This window comes from Heterocephalus glaber, unplaced genomic scaffold (assembly GCF_053883595.1).
Source record: "Heterocephalus glaber isolate CG9 unplaced genomic scaffold, H.glaber_assembly_v1.0 deba00001449, whole genome shotgun sequence".
NCBI lineage: Eukaryota > Metazoa > Chordata > Mammalia > Rodentia > Bathyergidae > Heterocephalus > Heterocephalus glaber.
In genome coordinates this window covers 1,048,894-1,066,060 of record NW_028258300.1, presented here as the reverse complement: position 1 = coordinate 1,066,060, position 17,167 = coordinate 1,048,894, and the positions used below count along the sequence as shown (strand labels likewise).

The following is a 17,167-nucleotide window of genomic DNA, read 5'->3' as shown; positions in this document are numbered from 1 at the left end:
AGTTTCAGTCTAGAAAGGTTGCACTTGGTGGTTTGCATGTGGCTGGCACTGCTGCATGCCAAGGCCTGAGTACTAGGGCGGGGTGAGGAGGGAGGGGATTTGCAGAACAAAGTACCATTTTTGCAGCCTTATAAATCCATCTGGAGGGCTTGGCTGATCTGGCAGGAGTCCCACAGTTTGCTCTGAGCTCGTTTTTATTCAGTTTTCCAGGAACTTCAAGTGCATAGAACTGTTTTTCAGGGAGATTGCATGCTGGTTTGGGTGAGGATAGCTGGGTTCTTGGGGTGAGGTCAGAAAATAATATCTTAGAATCTCCTGCCCCCCTTGCTTCTTAAAGGAAGCATGAATGAAGACCCCTGCTACAGGGCACTCCTCTTGGGAAGATGAGAGGCCCCTGTGCCTGCGGGCATTGCCAGCCCTGGTGGTGGAGGGTTGGGCACTATGGTGGTGTCAGGGTATGCTTGACATCAGTGCATCAGTGTGCTTGGCACAGGGTGAGGTGGGCACTGTGGAGTTCTCAGAGGTCATGGGCCCCTCTGCTTAGAAATCCTTCCCGCTGCCCAGAGCTGAATTCCTAATTCCTTATCCTGCCTTCCAGGGCTCTACCAGTTGCTCAGATCCCAGGTTCAAATGTGACTTCCTCGCTTGGAGAGGGCTGATCCCCTTCTCATTCAAGTGTCAGTATTGAGAGCCTAACAGCAAGGAGCACCCGAGATTGCAGTGAACTGTGTCTGTCCCACAACGGGGAAGGACTGAGGGGTCTTGCCCTGAGACCAGTGGTTGGGATCTCACCCTGAGACCCCAAAGATAACTCTCCATTAGGAAATTGTGGGCTCAGCCCTCCTCAGAAACCTGCCTAGCCAGGAACAAAAATACGTTGAGTAGGAGCTTCAGGCTGTCCTTTCAGGTGGCCATGCCCCTAGGTGTAGACGGGGCAGCTGACCAAGTGGGCCATGTCGCCCTGTCCAAGGCCTTTTACGTTAGTTTTTCTGTTGCTGTTTGTATTTTTGTTTTGTTTTTATATATTCTAGATAGTAGTCCTTTGTCTGAGGTACAGCTGCTAAAATTTTTTTCCCACATTGTAGGTTGTCTCTTAGCTCTGTTGGTGGTTTCTCTTGCAGTGCAGAAGCTTTTTAATAAGATGAGATCCCAGTTGTTGATTCTTTGTGCTGGTTCCCATGCTACTGAGGTTTTGTTCATAAAGTCTTTTCCTATGCCAGTGTCTTCAAGAGTTGTACCTAACTTATCTTCCAGCAAGTTTAGTGTTTCTGTTTTAATATTTAGATCTTTAACCCACTTTGATCTTAGTTTAGTGCATGGTGATAGCTATGGGTCTAGTTTTAATTTTTGGCAGGTTGAAATCCAGTTTTTCGACACCATTTATTAAATAGGCTATTCACCTCCAATGAAGGTGGTTGGCTCCTTTGTCAAAGAGGAGGTGGCTGAGTGTGTCTGGAGTTGTTTCTACATCTTCTAATATATTTCACTGATCCTCAGGTCTGTTTCTTTGCTGGTACCATGCTGTTTTTATCACAGTAGCTTTGTAGTATAGTTTCAAGTTAGGGATTGTGATACTCCCTGCCATGTCTCTGTTGCTTAGAATTGCTTTTGTGATTCTAGGTCTCTTCCAGTTCCAAATTAATTTTTGGGTTGTTTTCTCTAGTTTTGTGAAGTATATTGTTGGAATTTCAATTGGCCTTGGATTAAATCTATGTAGTAGTTTTGGAAGTATGGCCATTTTCACTATACTGATTCTTCCTACCCAGGAGCAAGGGATGTCTTTCCATTTTCTTATATCGTCTTCAGTCCCTTTTTTCAGAGTGCTGTAGTTTTCAGTGTAGAGGTCTTTTGCTTCCTTTGTTAGATTGATTTCTAGATATTTCATTTTTTTGGATGCTATTGTATTGTGGGTTTTTTGGGGGTTTTTTTTGGTACCGGGGATCGAACTTGGGTCCTTGAACTTTCAAGGCAGGTGGTGGAATCACTGAGCTAAATCCCTGGCCCTTGGATGTTATTGTAAAAGGAATTGTTTCCCTAATTTCTCTCTCAGTCTGTTATTTGTGTATAAGAAGGCTATTGTTTTTTGAGTGTTGACCTTGCATCCAGCTACTCTACTGAATCTGTCAATTAAGTCTAGAAGTCTTTTGGCAGAGTTTTTTGGGTCTTTTATGTAAAGTATCATATTGTCAGCAAATAATGACAGTTGTTTTGTTTTTATACAATTCGCCCAACTATTTTCCTGGTTGGCCAGGCCTTTTTAGTCCATGTACGTACATTTACAGGTAAATGTTGGGGGAGGCCTGGGGTACATACATCACCATTGTTACCTGCAGGCTCAGATAATGGGTAGGTCTCTGGGTGCTGCTTAAGCTTTGATCTCTAAATGTTCTGTGATGAACAGCGAAGAGTTGGAATTCAGGTATTCTGGAGAGAGGAGAGTCGTCTTCCTATAGGAGCTGCTTCTGGGTGTGTGGACAGGGCTGAGCAGAGACCCGTGGAAGAGGGGCCTCAGTGGTCATCTGCTCCAGCCCCACCACTGGACAAATGGGGACACTGAGTCCCCAAATGAGGAGGGACCTGTCTGTGGACTCAGCTAAGATCCAAGTCAACATGTGTGGCCTCTGGCTTCTGAATCCAGTGTTCTTTCCTTGCCTGCTCTGGCGGAGGAGCTCCATCCTGTGTACCTACTGCAGCAGCGGCATGGCGTGGGCCCCAGTGAATGTCAGGGGGTTTGGGTTTGGGTTTTGTGTTTTTAGAGAAAACTCACATGAGACGCTTTGCTGAGTGCCTTAATGGAGCGCTAACTCAAAGCTGGAAACCGCAGGGAGAAGCCAGTTCCTAGCACTCTAGAAAGGCCTGGCTCTGGATGGCCAGGTTTGAGCAAGTCTTTGAATAATGCAAGTCGTAATCACTTATTGAATACTTGCTGTGTGCCTTACATTGTGCTGGGTCCTGGAGTTAGTGAAACACTCTGTGCTGTTAAGGTGCAGGAGGGTGGGGACTGGGACCCTGCATGCCATCTTCGTGTGTGTGTGTGTGTGTGTGTGTGTGTGTGTGTGTGTGTGCGTGTGATCTCCTGGGACTGGGTTGTGCAAGCAACAGTTATTTCTAGGCCCTTCCCAGCCTCTTACTCTTTGGCTTCCCAACACTACCAGTTACTGCTTTTCTGCCCTTTCACATTTTCTGTTGTGAACCCATGTTCACTTCATAATCAAAGAAGACCAGCAATAGCTGTCATAATCCAGGGTACAGATTTAAGCACTGCAGAACTACTTAGTTTTGCTGCTAGAGAAAGCTTTATGATAAAAATTGTCTCCTTGACTTCCTGTCCCGATAGTCATTGCTAACATGGCGTTTCTTTATTGGTCTTCATTGGAGGATAGCAAAGCTCATCCTCCATCCCAGATTTGGAGAATTACTCCACCTGTTTGCTAGGACCATGGTTATGCTGACCATTCCATTTAAAGAACCAGCGACCGCCCACCCACCCTTGGTTCCTGGAACCATTGACTCACTCCAATTTCATAGGAAACCCACATCTTAGAGCAAAGGAGCTTCGTAAGAAATGCAATAGCATGCTTGTGAGTTCAAGTTTATATTTAAGTTTTTTCTTATTAATTATAACATATCCCTATCCTATATCTAAATATTTAAAAAGTTACCCAAATGACAAAGGACATGGGCATTTTACCCTAAAGTAGATCTACATATGTCCAGTGTAAATCAACAGGTAAGTCAAAATACCCAATACCAAAGAGAAATAAACTAGTTAGCAAACGATGACGTAGTGTCTGTTACTAAGTTACTTAAATCATGGTATAACTAAGAAGGATTCGAGTCAAGTATTGACACAAATATCTAAAAGAATTTGAAGAAAATACAGGTAGATGTTCAGCTCACCCTATTTTTTTAAAGTGATATGCTCCTTCAACGGAGGAGTGATTGTTGGTTGCGAATCACCAAGAGTTGCATTTTCACAGAACCACTAACCGCAAAGAAAAAATAATGTTGCTAATGGATAACCCATCAGATACTCCTTTATGATCCCTTCCCTATAATGCTGGGGCAGTGGCTGGGGCGGTGGCTGGGGCAAGGCAGGTATCTCCTGCCTGTTCTGAGTGGTCCTGTGACCTAGGACTTGGGAAAGGAGACCTAGATCCATGTAGTTGGGGAATGTTCGAAACTTATAAGCACATTACAGAGTGGTTGTCAGTCTCTTTAATTACAGAGGGTGTGTTTCTGAAAACAACCTGCAGCTCACCCCGTCTCTGTACTCTCGATGTGTCAGGCATCCTTTCATGCCCACACTGGGTGGTCTTCATTCCCACACTGACAGAGCTCTCCTGGCTTGAAGGATATAGCCCGTTCCCTCAGGCAGTCCTCCCCACCCTGCAGCCAGGGCAGCCACTGCTGTCCCTCTTTGTATAGGAAGCAGGTTCAGAGAGGCCCAGTGGCCAGGCCCAGGGGTCTCCCCCAGCCCTTCCACTTGCTGGGGCAGATGGCAGCACTTGAACCCAGGTGCATTAGTTTGTTTTGTTGCATGCAGTGTGATCGCGGGAGTCCCACGTTTCCTCCCGTCAGAGTTGGAGGCTAGGGCCCTGGTTCCTGTTTTATGGCTGAGGTCAGGAAAGGAGAGGTGACTTCCTCATGGTAGTCATAGAAGGGAAACTGTGTTTATGAATGAGGCACTCTGTTTCCTGGCCATGGGGGGCTTACTCCCAGAGCCTTGGCAGAGGATCGATGTTAAGTTTCACAGTCTCTGCCTTGATAGAGTTTGGGAACCACTGAAGTGGTGGAAGGGGGCTTCTACAAGAAGAGCAGCTGGAGGTTTAGAATTGGTGGGAGAAGCAGGGATCAGGGCTGTAGCTTCCTCAGGGCCGGGGTGTGGTGTCTCAGTCTCAGTTGTGTCCGTGTGAGCACAGAGCCAGGCACAGACACGCCGGTCACACGAACAGGTTTGACACAGATTGTTGGAAAGGAGCCAGGCCAGGAGAGCAACGTCTGCTCACCCCTGGGAGCATTTGTTGAGGCAGATGTACCAGGTGGGTGCCAGCATAGCAGCATCTAAAGAGGAAAGTAATGACAATAACAACAGCCCCCCATGTGCGCCTCCCACCCCAGTGCCCCATCAGGCACCTGGGACCCTGTGGGGGCTGAGAACGCACTCATACTTGCCCTGCTTCACACTGTCCTGGGACATTTGCTTAGTCTTCTGGGCATTTATTGTTGTGTACATCACACCAGCCACTTGGAGAGGGCGCCAGAATTTATAAATTGCTTCTCTTGCCCTCAAAGAGTGTCTTGAAACAGCTGAGTGGGTAAGGCAAGGGCATCATAGTGTCAGTGATAGCCACTGTGGGTGGGCTGCCAGCAACTGCTCTGCCAGGTACCATGCAGAGTACCCTTGGCACGTTCTCCCCTGCCATTCTTGGCCCAGTGGTGGGCATTGAGACTATGGAGGTCCCTGCCTGCCTGTGAGGAACACATCTAGGGATTGGGTGTCATTCTGATTGCTCAGTCTGTACCCATGCTGCCTTGGTGGTGAGGCGATGCTTAGCTGGGGGAGCAGGAAGGCTTCACATGCAAGGCAGCCTTGCATGTGAGGGATGTGGGTAGGGAGGGCGAGTGGTACAGGGACTGGAACGTTGGGCTAGTTGGGGATTTGACCACTGACCTTCACCTTGTTTCCCCACAGAGTGCAGCAGCTGCCCCGAGCCCCGTGCTTGGCAACATTCCCCCCAATGATGGGATGCCTGGAGGCCCCATCCCGCCCGGTTTCTTTCAGGTACGTGTTGGGCTTGGGTCCTGTGCTCCTCCTGTACGCTGGGCTGGGCGGGCGGCAGGCAGGAGAGCAGGAGATGGTACAGCTCAGTTTGCCATGGTCTAAATACGGTTGCTTTGTGCTGGTTGAAACCCTCCCCTTCCCATCGCTTTCTCTCTGCTTCCCAGAGCTGAGAAGGAAGACAAGGGCTGGGGACGCAGGCACCTCCTGCACTTGGTGTCCTTTCTGCCAGGCTCGTTCCCTTCATGCTAGCGTCACAGGGGAGGCACCATCTGCCCCTGGTTGGGGAGGTGGCAGGGCCGCCTCCGTTCCAGTGTGGAGCTTTCTTTAACAAAAGGCTTTTTGCTTTTCCTTTTTTTCTTTCTTTTAAAAAATTTTCTTTCTTGTTTTTTTGAATGAGTAAACTGTTCTTTGTTTCTGTTTTGTTGCCGCTGTTGTTGTCATTGTTTATTTTGCCTGTCCAAACTACAAACCTTAGGCATACTCTAAAAAAACAAAAAACCCACCATCCTGTCAGGTCTCGGAATCCTTTCCCTCTGGTTAACCACTTGATTTTTTCCGAGTGTGATCACAGACGCCATCCCACAGGCATCTGTGCCCACGCTGTGCCCACCATAGGCAGAGCAGATCCCACGTGGGTGCCAACCCCTGCCTTCTCCGGGACACCTTGTTGGGCTCTTTCTGGGGTGCTATGAAGTCAGGCTCTCTGTTTTGTCAGGGTTGCCTGCTACCACCCCCTCTGCACCTCCTGCTCCATCCCTCCCTTTTCTCCTGGTGGCTCATTCCACTTAAGCCAGGTTGGTACAGGGAAGTGCCGTCTTGGAGAGCTGTCAACATGCAGGGCTGGGAGGAGCTTTTATGACGAATCTGTTGACTGTGACATTGCTCATTCACCCAAGCCTGTCAGGGCTGAACTCCAGAATGCGCCTGACTCTCCATGCCTTCTGAAAAGCTGGCACTCCAGAGAAGAATATGGGAAGACCTGTGGCATAGACAAGGGGGCAAAGATTTCTCCTGCGAAGCCCAGGAATGCACAGCTGGGGCCAGTGTTGCAGAGTCCTGAGAGAATGTAGCACCCATGTTCATCCAGCAGTGTGGAGGCCCAGCAGGTGGCCCTGGGGAGTGAGGGGTTCCTTGGCACTGGAAATAGCTGAACAAAAACAGGATAGACACTTGTTAGGAAGATTAGGGGCTTCCCTTGGCGGGAGATGACCTGGAAAATGCTTTGACTTTGAAGATTTGACCTTTTGGTTGATATTAACTACTGGGCGAGGAGGGTTATAACATGTTGCTCACAAGCCAAGAAGGACCCCAGTGAACTATGGGTATCCCTTAAAACAGAAGCAGCAAGTTACCCAAGACCTTGGCAGTGAGAGGAGAGAGATGTAGGAGTGGCACTTGATGACATAGGTGGCCCGATGTGTATTTGTATCCATTCCTAGCAGACTGCTAGAACTACATCCTTGTCCAAGGTGTGGAGACAGGTACAGCCTCAAACCTGGAGTGGTGTGAGACTCTAGGTCCCATCAAGTATCGCTAGATCCTTGGCTTGTGGTAGGACCACAGGACTACATAAGAGGGGCTGAGAGAAAGACCCCTGGAAAGTCAGCCAGCTGGGCTGGCTGCTGCTCTGCACCAAGGGGAAGCCAAGAGGCTGGTGTCTGAGGAGACCTCCCACACCAGGGGCAGCCTCTTCCTGGCCACTGCAGGTGGGTGTTGTGTGCCCATCTGGGGGCCTTCCTGTTGGGATTTGATCCAGTTGGGAGTTCTTTCTGGGCTCTGGTGTCCTCACCCATAATGCCAGGGATGCCCTTGATAAGGATGCATTGTGGCCTCCCTGCCTGGCGTACGGAGTCCATCTAGGAACCAAGTACCATGTTCTACCCGTGTGTAGCCTGATGGTCTCTGGGTGTCTGTGGAGGCCACTCTGGTGGAAGTAGGTGGACAGTAGCCAATTGCATTTTTAAAAATAGGTCATTGACTTTTATTTTGCCCCGAGTCTAGGACAAGGAACAGGTCTGCCTGATATGTGGGCAGCTCCCAACTTCCTGCTTTGGTATAATTGTCCATGGTCAAGGCCTAATTCCAGACATACTTCTTGGGCCCTCCCCTGTGACGTTTGGGGGTGTGTGATCAGAAAGCCCAGACTAATTCCTGTCCTTATTTAGCCACTGCCAGCTACCATCAGGCAGAGGTAACTTTTGGACCCTCTTGACTTGAAGTCCTCTCTGTCACCCAGTCAGGGTGAACTGGCAAGAGCTGCCTGGGTCATCCAGCAGGGAGCTGCATGTCCTGTGCTCTGTGCATAGCTTGGGTGGCTCTGAGTGTTTTCTCACTCAGTAGCATCAGCTCCCCGTCATTTGGGTGCAGATGGAGCACTCAAGACAGCCTGGTCCTTCCTGCTGTGATGCTGACCACTTGGGCTGGGTCCTTGTCTTGGGGCAAAGGGCATCTCTCTGGAAGAATGTCATGCATCCCATTTCCGGAGCAGGTTGGCTTACGACAGGAATATTAGCTGTTGATTGCCAGCCCTGCCTCTCACTCATCTTGCAGGTGGCTACTCTGATATTAGAAGGGAAATAGAGATGATATCGAGGGCTTTATCTGCTGCCAACAATTGTACTTCTTCCCCTCCTTGGCCACGGCCTTGGCAGGCGGATGTCATGGAGAGAGCTTTGCACTGGGGAGGCTGGTTCAGCTGTGGCCAAAGCAAGTCCCACAGTGGCCAGCCCAGTTTTTATGTCAGGACTGCACCACGCTGGGACTTAAGTTTAGAAGCCAGTGGGGCCTCTGGCTTGGGTAAGGGAGCAGCTGTGTTCCCCCCATCCCAGCCCCTCTGAAAGCATAGGACTTTCTGTCTCTGGCCCCTGACTGCCAGGCTTCGGAGCCGTCCTGGAGCCCACAGGTTGGGGCAGCCACATGTCAGCCTCTGTGTGATTTGTCCTTTGGTGTCCAGGTTGCCGAGCTGGGGAATGCCTGTCTTATCCTGTGGCGTGGCATGATGAGATGCCTGGTAGCAAGTTAAAGGCTGGCAGGGAGATGATTTAGGAACTGATCTGACCACATCCTCATGGTTGGGGAGTAGTGTGGGGTTCTTGGGGTCTTGGTAAAATTTAGCGAGGGTATTCTAATTCCTTGTTATTTAAACAAAACAAAAGAAAGCCCTATCTTGGCCTCCCCAGTGCCTGGCATGTACTGAGGCCATGGTGCAGGCTTGAACTGAGTTTATTTGTGTTGCTCACATCACAGGAGAGGATCCTCACCAGGCCTAAAGCAATCGATCCAGCATTCTGACCAGGAAGTGTCTAATAGGAAGCCAGCTTGGGAGTCCAGGACTGGTATTCTGGACTTGGCCCTACACTTGCTGATTGACCTTGGGCAAGAGGCTCCCATCTCTGAGCCCTGATTTTCTCACCAGGAGACAGAGCAGGCTGGACCAGATGGCCTCTGAGGGCCCTTCCAACTTTGCTTTTCTGCTTTGGATCCAGGCAGATTTTACATAATCAAGCAGTGGCTCTTTTTTTAACCCCGCTTCATGCAGTTTAACTTGGGCTATGCATCTGGCAAACCCAGCTTGGCTTTGATTGGGCCCACTGGTCTGGGTGGGTCCTCTACTTCCCTGGCCCCATGGGGATGCTGTCCAATAAGGATTTCTAGGTCCGCAGCTGGGGAATTACAGGAGAGCAGGGGTCACAAGGAACAGCACTAGGTACAGGCTGTTTTTGTTCTTGTTTTGTTTTTAAATTCCAATAATTGTTTTCAGTTATGTAGCGTTTTGAAATGTGCAGTTTGCTTTCACTTTGACCACAGTGTTTTTTCTGCAGAGGAGGCACAGCTGGTTGGGAGAGTGAGACTCAGGAAGGCGAATGGCCTGTCCCACATTATCAACCAAGGGCTGTAGCTGGAGTCCAGTCCCGGCTTTGTTGTTCTTCCACAACACTCAGAAGCCCAAGTGTAGGCCCATGTCTGATTGTCAAGGGGAGAGAGAGACAGGCTGTGGCTGTCTTCTGTCAGAAGTAACAAATGAATTTCTGTTCAGATCCCAGCTGGGCCTGACTCGTAGTGGCTGCTCAGAACACTCTGGAGAGTGGTTCTGAAGTCATGCAACAGGTACCAGTTAGTGATGTCTACCACGAAAATGTCCATTTACTTGCTACCTCAGTCAGGTCCATACTTCTTATTTATAGATGTGGGAGTGGATCCTGGTGGGGTAGTGGCGTTAGTGTGGTCATTGGCCACCTGTGATGTACAAGGCATAGAGCTTGGTTCTAGCCCTGAACTGAATCAGCCAGGTGAACCTGCAGCCAGAGTGGGGTGGTAGTGGTGGTGGCTGGCAGCCTGCTTGCCCAGAGAACAAGCCCTGGATGGATGTCTAGAATGAGGTGAGTGACCAGTGCTTGACGGAACACTGGAGAGGCTGCTGGGAAGTTGTTAGACCTTATTGGAGAAGATAGGCTATGTCCAGTGGGCAGCAGGAAACCACTGGATCCTCTGGACTGGCTAATGCCCGGCCCACATCTGTGTTCCAAGCAGTCCCTGCATGGTTGCTGTGGTGGCTCTGGCAGGGGTGAGGGCACTGTAGCCAGCGCTCCAGAAGTAGCTGACCACATGGACATTGGCCTTGAAGAGGCCCCAAGGTGAAAGACCGGCTTCTCTGGGAAACAGTCCCGGGGCAGCAGAGGGGATCAGCTCCCTTTGCTGAAAGCTTCGGCTGTCCTGCTCCCAGCCTCCTGGATAGCTTCTTCTGTGATGGGGACGGTAAGGAGTAGTCAGTGTTGTCCCCCGTTCTGGTGGGTCCTCATTCCTGCCAGCTAAGCCCACATACCCAGAAATGAGGTTGCAGGCACCCCTTCCCTAGCCATCTGGGGAGAGGACCACAAGGAGCAAGCCTCACGCACAACCCAGAAACCAAAGTGGCCGGGCCAGCAAGAGAGGAGACACACAGGGCCCTGAGCCTTTACTACTGCGAGGATGGAGACAGCTCCTCTCCTGTCTCTGGCAGACAGAGCTGGGGATTCCCTAGGAGGCAAGCAGGCTCAAGAAGGGTCTGATGGCTGTCTGAAGTATCTTGTCACCTTGCTGAGTAGAGGAGACCTGCTCCTGCCTCTTGGAGGCTTTAGCTTCCAGCTCCCAGGTCCTCAAGAGAGAACAGGACAGCCAATTTGAGTCTTCATCCAGAAGATGTACCCACCATCTGTCAACTCTGCCATGAAGTAGTGAGCTGCTTGCCAGTGGTGGTAACCAGGCAGAGAACCTTGATGCTCGGGAGCCTTGGGCTGGGCGATGTGTTTCCAGGGAGGTCAAAGCCCGCTAAATGAGAATATGCCTGTGGCCATAACTAGGCTGGTTTGTTGCCTGTTCTGAAGAGCTGCAGCCATGCTGTCTGGTTCCTACTTCCTCTCCTGCCAGAAGAAGCAGGGAGTAGGAAGCAAGCAGGCAGGAAGGGCTTCTCGGTGCTAACTACGTTGAGCCTTGGGAAGAATCCAACTACCTTGGGTTTTTTATTTTCAGGGCTGGTGCCTAGTGAGGTCTTGATGACTGGGCTGGATCACCACCTGACAGATGGTGAGGCCAGCAGGGGAAGAAGCCAGAACCTAAACCCTGTGAGACCTGGCCAGGCTTGTTTGCTCCTCCCTTACCCGTGGGTCAGGTGTGGTCCCTAGGATGCAGGGCCTCAGTAGAAGTGGCAGGGAGTGACTTCATGGTGGGAGATTCCTTCAGGGGTGGCAGGCTAAATGCTGTGGAGCAGGCAAGGGAGCAGCCAGCATGGTCTGAGGGCCCTGCGGGAAAAGGGACTGACACTGGAGTGAGGCCAGCCAGGGAGTGGGGCAGGCTAGGTGGGGGTGTGCCGGGATGCCAGTGAGAAGGGGCAAGTTTGGGGTGGCTGGAGCATGGGGATAGGTCCCGGAGATGAGCAGGGCTGGCCCGAGTCGGCTGGGGATAGACCTAGGGAGGACTTACAGCCAGAGGGAGCCGTGGGTGGTTCCTAATAAGCGGGGAGGAACACAAGCCCGGGAGGAACACAAGCCCGAAAGCTCAGCTCACGGGTGGCTGGAGGGGCAGGGCTCCCAGCAGCAGGCTGGCTAGTGTGGAGTCCAGCTGTGATCTCAGGAGGTGGCCTTTGCTGGAGCTGGTGTGGTGAATTGGGGGGGGGGGTCGCTGAGAGCAGTGCCTGTGTCACCCTGCCTGTGACTGGTGACCCCTTAGTACCCACTTTGGAGCTGGGCAGGAGACAAGCCTGGAGGAGGTCCAGGCTTCTGTCTGGTCACGGGGGTGGGAAGAGCAAGAGGCAGGTGTGATGCGCCTCCTGGCCTCCTGCCCACCCTGCTGGGGCTCTCAGGCCCTAGTGGAGCTGGGTGACCACTCTTGGGGTTGGGTGGAAGGACTGTCTGGGCCAGGAGAGGAGTCCCCTTGTGTCTCCTATGGTTTCATTGGCCCTAGAAGGTAGGCCCCAGAGCTGATAGCATTTCTGCTGGATAGAGGAGGAAACCCAGGCTCAAACTGGCTGTGGAATCTGCTCAAGCAGATGGTTCTGAGAAATCCATTGAAGTCCATGGCTTCTAGATGGAACCCCTCTTTTGGGAAACAAACCCCACCTTTCTGGGCCCTGCCCTCCAACCCCGGGCCCTGCCCTGTCTGTCCCCCTGATGCTTGAGGAAGCGGGGAGACAGGTGCTGTGTTCTCTTCCTCTGGGGGACAGAAGCATCCCTAGCCCTTTGCCCTGCTGTTGGTCTCTACACTGACAGAAGGCAGGGTCACCCCTGCTAAGAAGGATTAGAGAGGAGGCGGGGCGCCCCAAATGCTGGGCTCCAGGCCACATTTGGAGGTGGGGACTGCTGCTGCCCTCACCTCCCCCACCTGTTCAAGCCACCCCTCCTCTGTGATGGAAGACGGCCGCAGGCTCAAAGCCTGAAGCCCCTGCCCCAGGAGCGGGACAGGCTGGTTTGAGCTCAGCCCCGCACCAGATGTCTGTGTCCTTGGGATTCATCCTATTCTCTCCAGGCTTGGTTTGCCCTTCTGTTCAGAGGGGTACTGGCCACTCTGTAGGTCAATGGTTCTGCGCCTCCTCACCCCCAGTTCCTGGCCTGTGCGAAGAGGCCTGGAGCAGGAGAGCGAAGAAAGCCTTGTTTCCTTGCCGACTCCACCTCCACAAAGGTCAGGCTGTGCTCCAGCCCAGCCGCCAGCCTGGTGCCTAACGTCGCCCTGCGGCAGATGACCGGCACCAGGGCTCCTAGCAACGGTGGACAAAAGGTTGCTCCTGACGTGCCAGGCTGCCTCTGCGGCTGCTCCCCCTAGAAGGGAAAAAAGTTGTGGCCTTGACTGGTGCGCATGCCTGTGTGCACGCTTGTGGACATATTTGTGTCTGCACACTCAGCCCCTCTCCCCCTCCCCCTCCAAAAACGTGCACTCCACATGTAGCACCGTAACTCTCACTGATGAAATGGAAAGTTGAACATAAATCAATGTCTGCCTCCCCGTTAGCTATGCATCAGCAGTCAGCGCCTGGGAGATTTGCTGGTAACAAAGCCCTAGCGGCTCCGCAGGCCTCGACTGCCCCCTAACGCGGAGCAGCCCCGCACCACACACACAGCCTGCGGGCTGCACGCTCACCGCCTCTTCCCCTGCACCCTCCTTTGGGTCTCTCTCCTCCTGGGAACTGGGTGGGGTGATGGGACCCTGGGGCTAGCTAGGAAGCCTGGCTTTGGTCTTGCTTCTGCTTCTGGCCCCTCTCTGATCTCCTCTTTGGAGGATTGTAAACCGACTCCCAAGCCTATGGCCTGTGTGGATCTGATGCTGAAAGGATTGGAGTCAGCTGCGGTCTGTCCTCTCCTCTTTGGACCTGTGCTTGCGCTTGGCTTTCTCTTGGCAGTGAGCTCTCTCCCGCTGTGTTCCAGCTCATCCAGCTGTGCCACTCCCCGCTGCCCTGTTCGAGCCTCTCGTAGGGTTGCCCCTATGGGGTGGGGCTATTTATTTTATCTCCATTTTGAACTCCTTTGCTCCTGCCCCACCTTTGTCTCAGCAGATTGTGGTGAGGGTTTTCTGCTTTTAAAAAAGGTCAGATTCCCTAGCCCTTGTAGCAGAAGAGGTTTGAGGAAGGAGATTCCCCCAGAATCCTGTAGTAACACACCACAGCAGTACCCGGATCAGGATGAACAACTAGAAGAGCTCACGCCACAGCCGAAGGAAATTGTCTTTGGGAGAGTCTGGGCCGGCTGTGGGCCAGTGGCCTTGGATCAGGATCAGAGGCCACACATGCGTCAGTGCTGTGAGAGACATTCTTCAAGCCCTGGGGATGTGACAGGGCCCACTGTGTGAGTTTCAGGTTCATGCGGTCCACTGTGTCCACTCCCAGTAGCCTCTCCCTGAAAAGCTCCCTTCCCAAGGGAAGGCCTTGGAGTCAGTGAAGCCCAGCACTGAGCTTCCTTTCAGAAACCACCCTCCCACACCCCTGGTAAGAGCAGAATGGTGGGGAAAGAGTCTAGAGGGCAGGGAACAGGGCACAACCTTTATCAGATATCAGCTCTGTGCCGGGTACTGGGCTTTGCAGTCCTGGGGCACCGCATCCCTCTGTTTTAGATAGGAGTGAGTAGTGCCCAGCTGGGGTCAGAGAGATTGCAAGTGGCTGTGAACAAGGCCTTTGGAGCAAATCTCCTAGAGGGAGGAGTTTGACCTGGGCAGCTCTCCCGCCCTCAGAGGTACTGTTTCCTTGGTGGTGTTGTAGAAACCATGCTGGTTTCTTATGTTACCATGGGGGAACTGACTGGATAGGGAAACGTATACTTAGGTTCAGTCTTGGTTTATGACCAGATGGCTTCAGGATCTTTGCTGTTGGGCAGAAGCCCAGCATCTGGTGTCAGAGCTCTTAGCCTGACCCCTGACTTGTCCACTCCCTCTGCCTTGGGCAGGGAGAAGCGTGGCCACATCCCTGCCTCACCCTCTATGAGAGCAAGGGATCCTTCTCAGCAGCTTTGGGGTCACACATCCTGGGTAGGCAAGTGGGTAGTCATAAGAAAGTCAATGAAGCTCTCTGGACCCCAGTTTCTTCTGATAACTGAGAGTGATAAAAGCCTTGTCTCAGGGCCCTTGTGAGGATACTGTGACATGATGCAAATGGAGACCTGCCTGATGCTGGGTAAATCTTGGTACCTGTTGGCTTTTGGATGGTGGCTGTGTGTCTTAGGGCTGGTTTTCTTTTCTTTTTGGTGAGCTAGAGGGTTGGGTAAGGCTAGGTCCTCCAGCTTATCCAGGAGCAAAGGCTGCCTCCAGTTTTCTTCTCTTTACAGAAGGGAATCTTAGGGGCTCAGCACATCCTTGTGGCACTGATACAGGAGACATTCAAAGGATTCTTCAGTTCATGGGCCTTTTGGTGCTTAACCCTTCAGTTCAACTGAAAATTTGCCACATACTACATATTAGGGCCCATTTAGCCCTTTAACATGTTGCCTCGCTTAATCCTACCCCCCTGACCCACCCAGCAGGAGCCTCCAGGGGAGATGGAGACAGGGAAGCAGGGTGCACGTCCAGGAACCTCCAGCTCTATTGCCAGCAGGCTTGTGGTGTGAGCTTGAAAGAGACCTGCTCTCCGCCCCAGGGTGCCCCATCTTTTCCTGGATACCTGAATCCTGCCTCTAATGAATTTCACCGGAGCATCATTGGAGTTTTATTTTTCTCAGCCTATAAAACAGGAGCAGTTTCATCTGCTTCACCGTTGTTATTTGTAGCAGAGTTTGGGAATGGGAGGGAGGCTAGGCTGGACTTATGCAATAGGGCTCCTTCTGAGGGCCCAGTATTCAGTCATTCGTTCCTCCAGCATTCATAAGTGACATATTTCTGTGTGTCCCTGCTGGGTCCCAGGCTTGGGAGGCAAGGCAGTTCCTGGCCCCCAAATGTTTGTGGTCCACAGGTCAAACTCAGACCAGGCTAACCCCAGGTCAGGGATGACACATTTTCCTTCAAGTACTCTGCCTCTCTAGGGTAAGCCTCCATTACAGCAATAAGATCTGTGTTCTTAGAAAGGCCTCTGGAGCGCCTCATGGGCTTGCCTTGCCACTGGGCCCCATTGTTGAACCTGCTCTTGGTCCTTAGGACAGAGCCAGACCTATGGCTCAGACTTGGCCTCTGACCCTCCACCAGTCTGTGTGAATTCTCCCTTCCCCTTCTTGAAGCACTTGTGTCCTCAGGTCAGTTTTATTTGAGAAGTTGCTAACAGCTTTTTGCCCCATGGTCAAAAAGATATGCCCATGGGCCAGGGTTTTAGCTCAGTGGTTTCGTCACCTGCTGTGCAAGCTCAAGGACCCGAGTTTGATCCCCGGTACCAAAAAACAAAGATATGCCCAGCAGGTAGTTCTGATTAAGTTCCTCTTCCTTGGGATATCTGATCCAGAAAATTGCTCTGGAGTTGTAGAAATGGTATGGGACTCAGTTCTGTTCTGGAGAAGTGAGCTTCCTTTCCAGGTCTCAGTCCCCAGCAACATTACAGGAAGTGGACATGGGAGGGGCGGTGGTAAGCAGAAGAAACGTAGCCCCTGGCCTTTGGGGGCACTAAGGGCTTTGGGGGTAGAAAAATATGAAGGGAATCCTTGGGCTGGGGATTTAGCTCAGTGGTTCCAGCACCTGCCTCGAAAGCCCAAGGTCCCGAGTTTGATCCCTGGTACCAAAAAAGAAAAATATGAAGGGACCATGTCCAAGGCCACATGACTCTTGTAGAGTTTGTGAAGAGCCCTGAGGACCCGGTAGGGTTCCTGGGGAGTTTCAGGGGGCAGTTCCCTGGGACTGGAGTAATAAGGCTGAGGCAGGTATGGAGGGGTTCCTGAAGGATTGCAGGAGACGGGAGAATCCTAAGCCACAGCCTGACTCAGCACCTGCCTTTGGTAAGGGCTGGTTCTCGTCTCCAGACTAAGTACTTGCCTCTGTACCTCAGACCTCCCCATGTTCTCTGCAAGGCAGGTGAGGCAGCCCTCCATACAGGCGAGAGTGCACAGGTGAGCTCCCACCTCTTGGGTCTGGGCTCTCCCAGCAGCACCCTGCAGCTGCTCCTTGGGTTTCCACCGTAGTTCCCCAAGGATCAGTGCCTGCTGTCCCTGTGGCTGGGGGCCAGGCTTCCCTATCTGTGCATCCCCATAGTCCTGGTTCTTGACCTTGCTCCCTCTGGTTGCTTTACCTGAACTGAGAAAGGAAAAAGAGGTCTTGGGCCATTCCCTAAACTGCTCATGGCAGAAGAGGCACGAGAGAGCTGCAAGACTCCAAAGGAAAAACCCTGACCCACTTTCCTGGTGCTTTCTTAGCCCTCCTCTGCATAGTGGACAGTTGGGGTTGAATGGGACATTCTGGGTTTGTGGCCTCACACCCAGCCCGCAGCCCTTTCCTGTTTGGATGTGCTAAATC

At 51.9% G+C, this 17,167-nt stretch overlaps 1 protein-coding gene across 10 annotated transcripts in view; it reads left to right on the top strand.

Moving 5' to 3' along the window:
* The window catches only part of Ssbp3 (single stranded DNA binding protein 3), a 152,383-nt gene that overhangs the window by 101,729 nt on the left and 33,487 nt on the right, over positions 1-17,167 (top strand). For all 10 annotated transcript variants that reach the window (XM_004874635.3, XM_021252070.2, XM_021252072.2 and 7 more), the window contains one exon: positions 5,696-5,785. In XM_004874635.3, the coding sequence (XP_004874692.1) occupies positions 5,696-5,785 (90 nt within the window). The remainder of the gene's footprint in view (positions 1-5,695; positions 5,786-17,167) is intronic.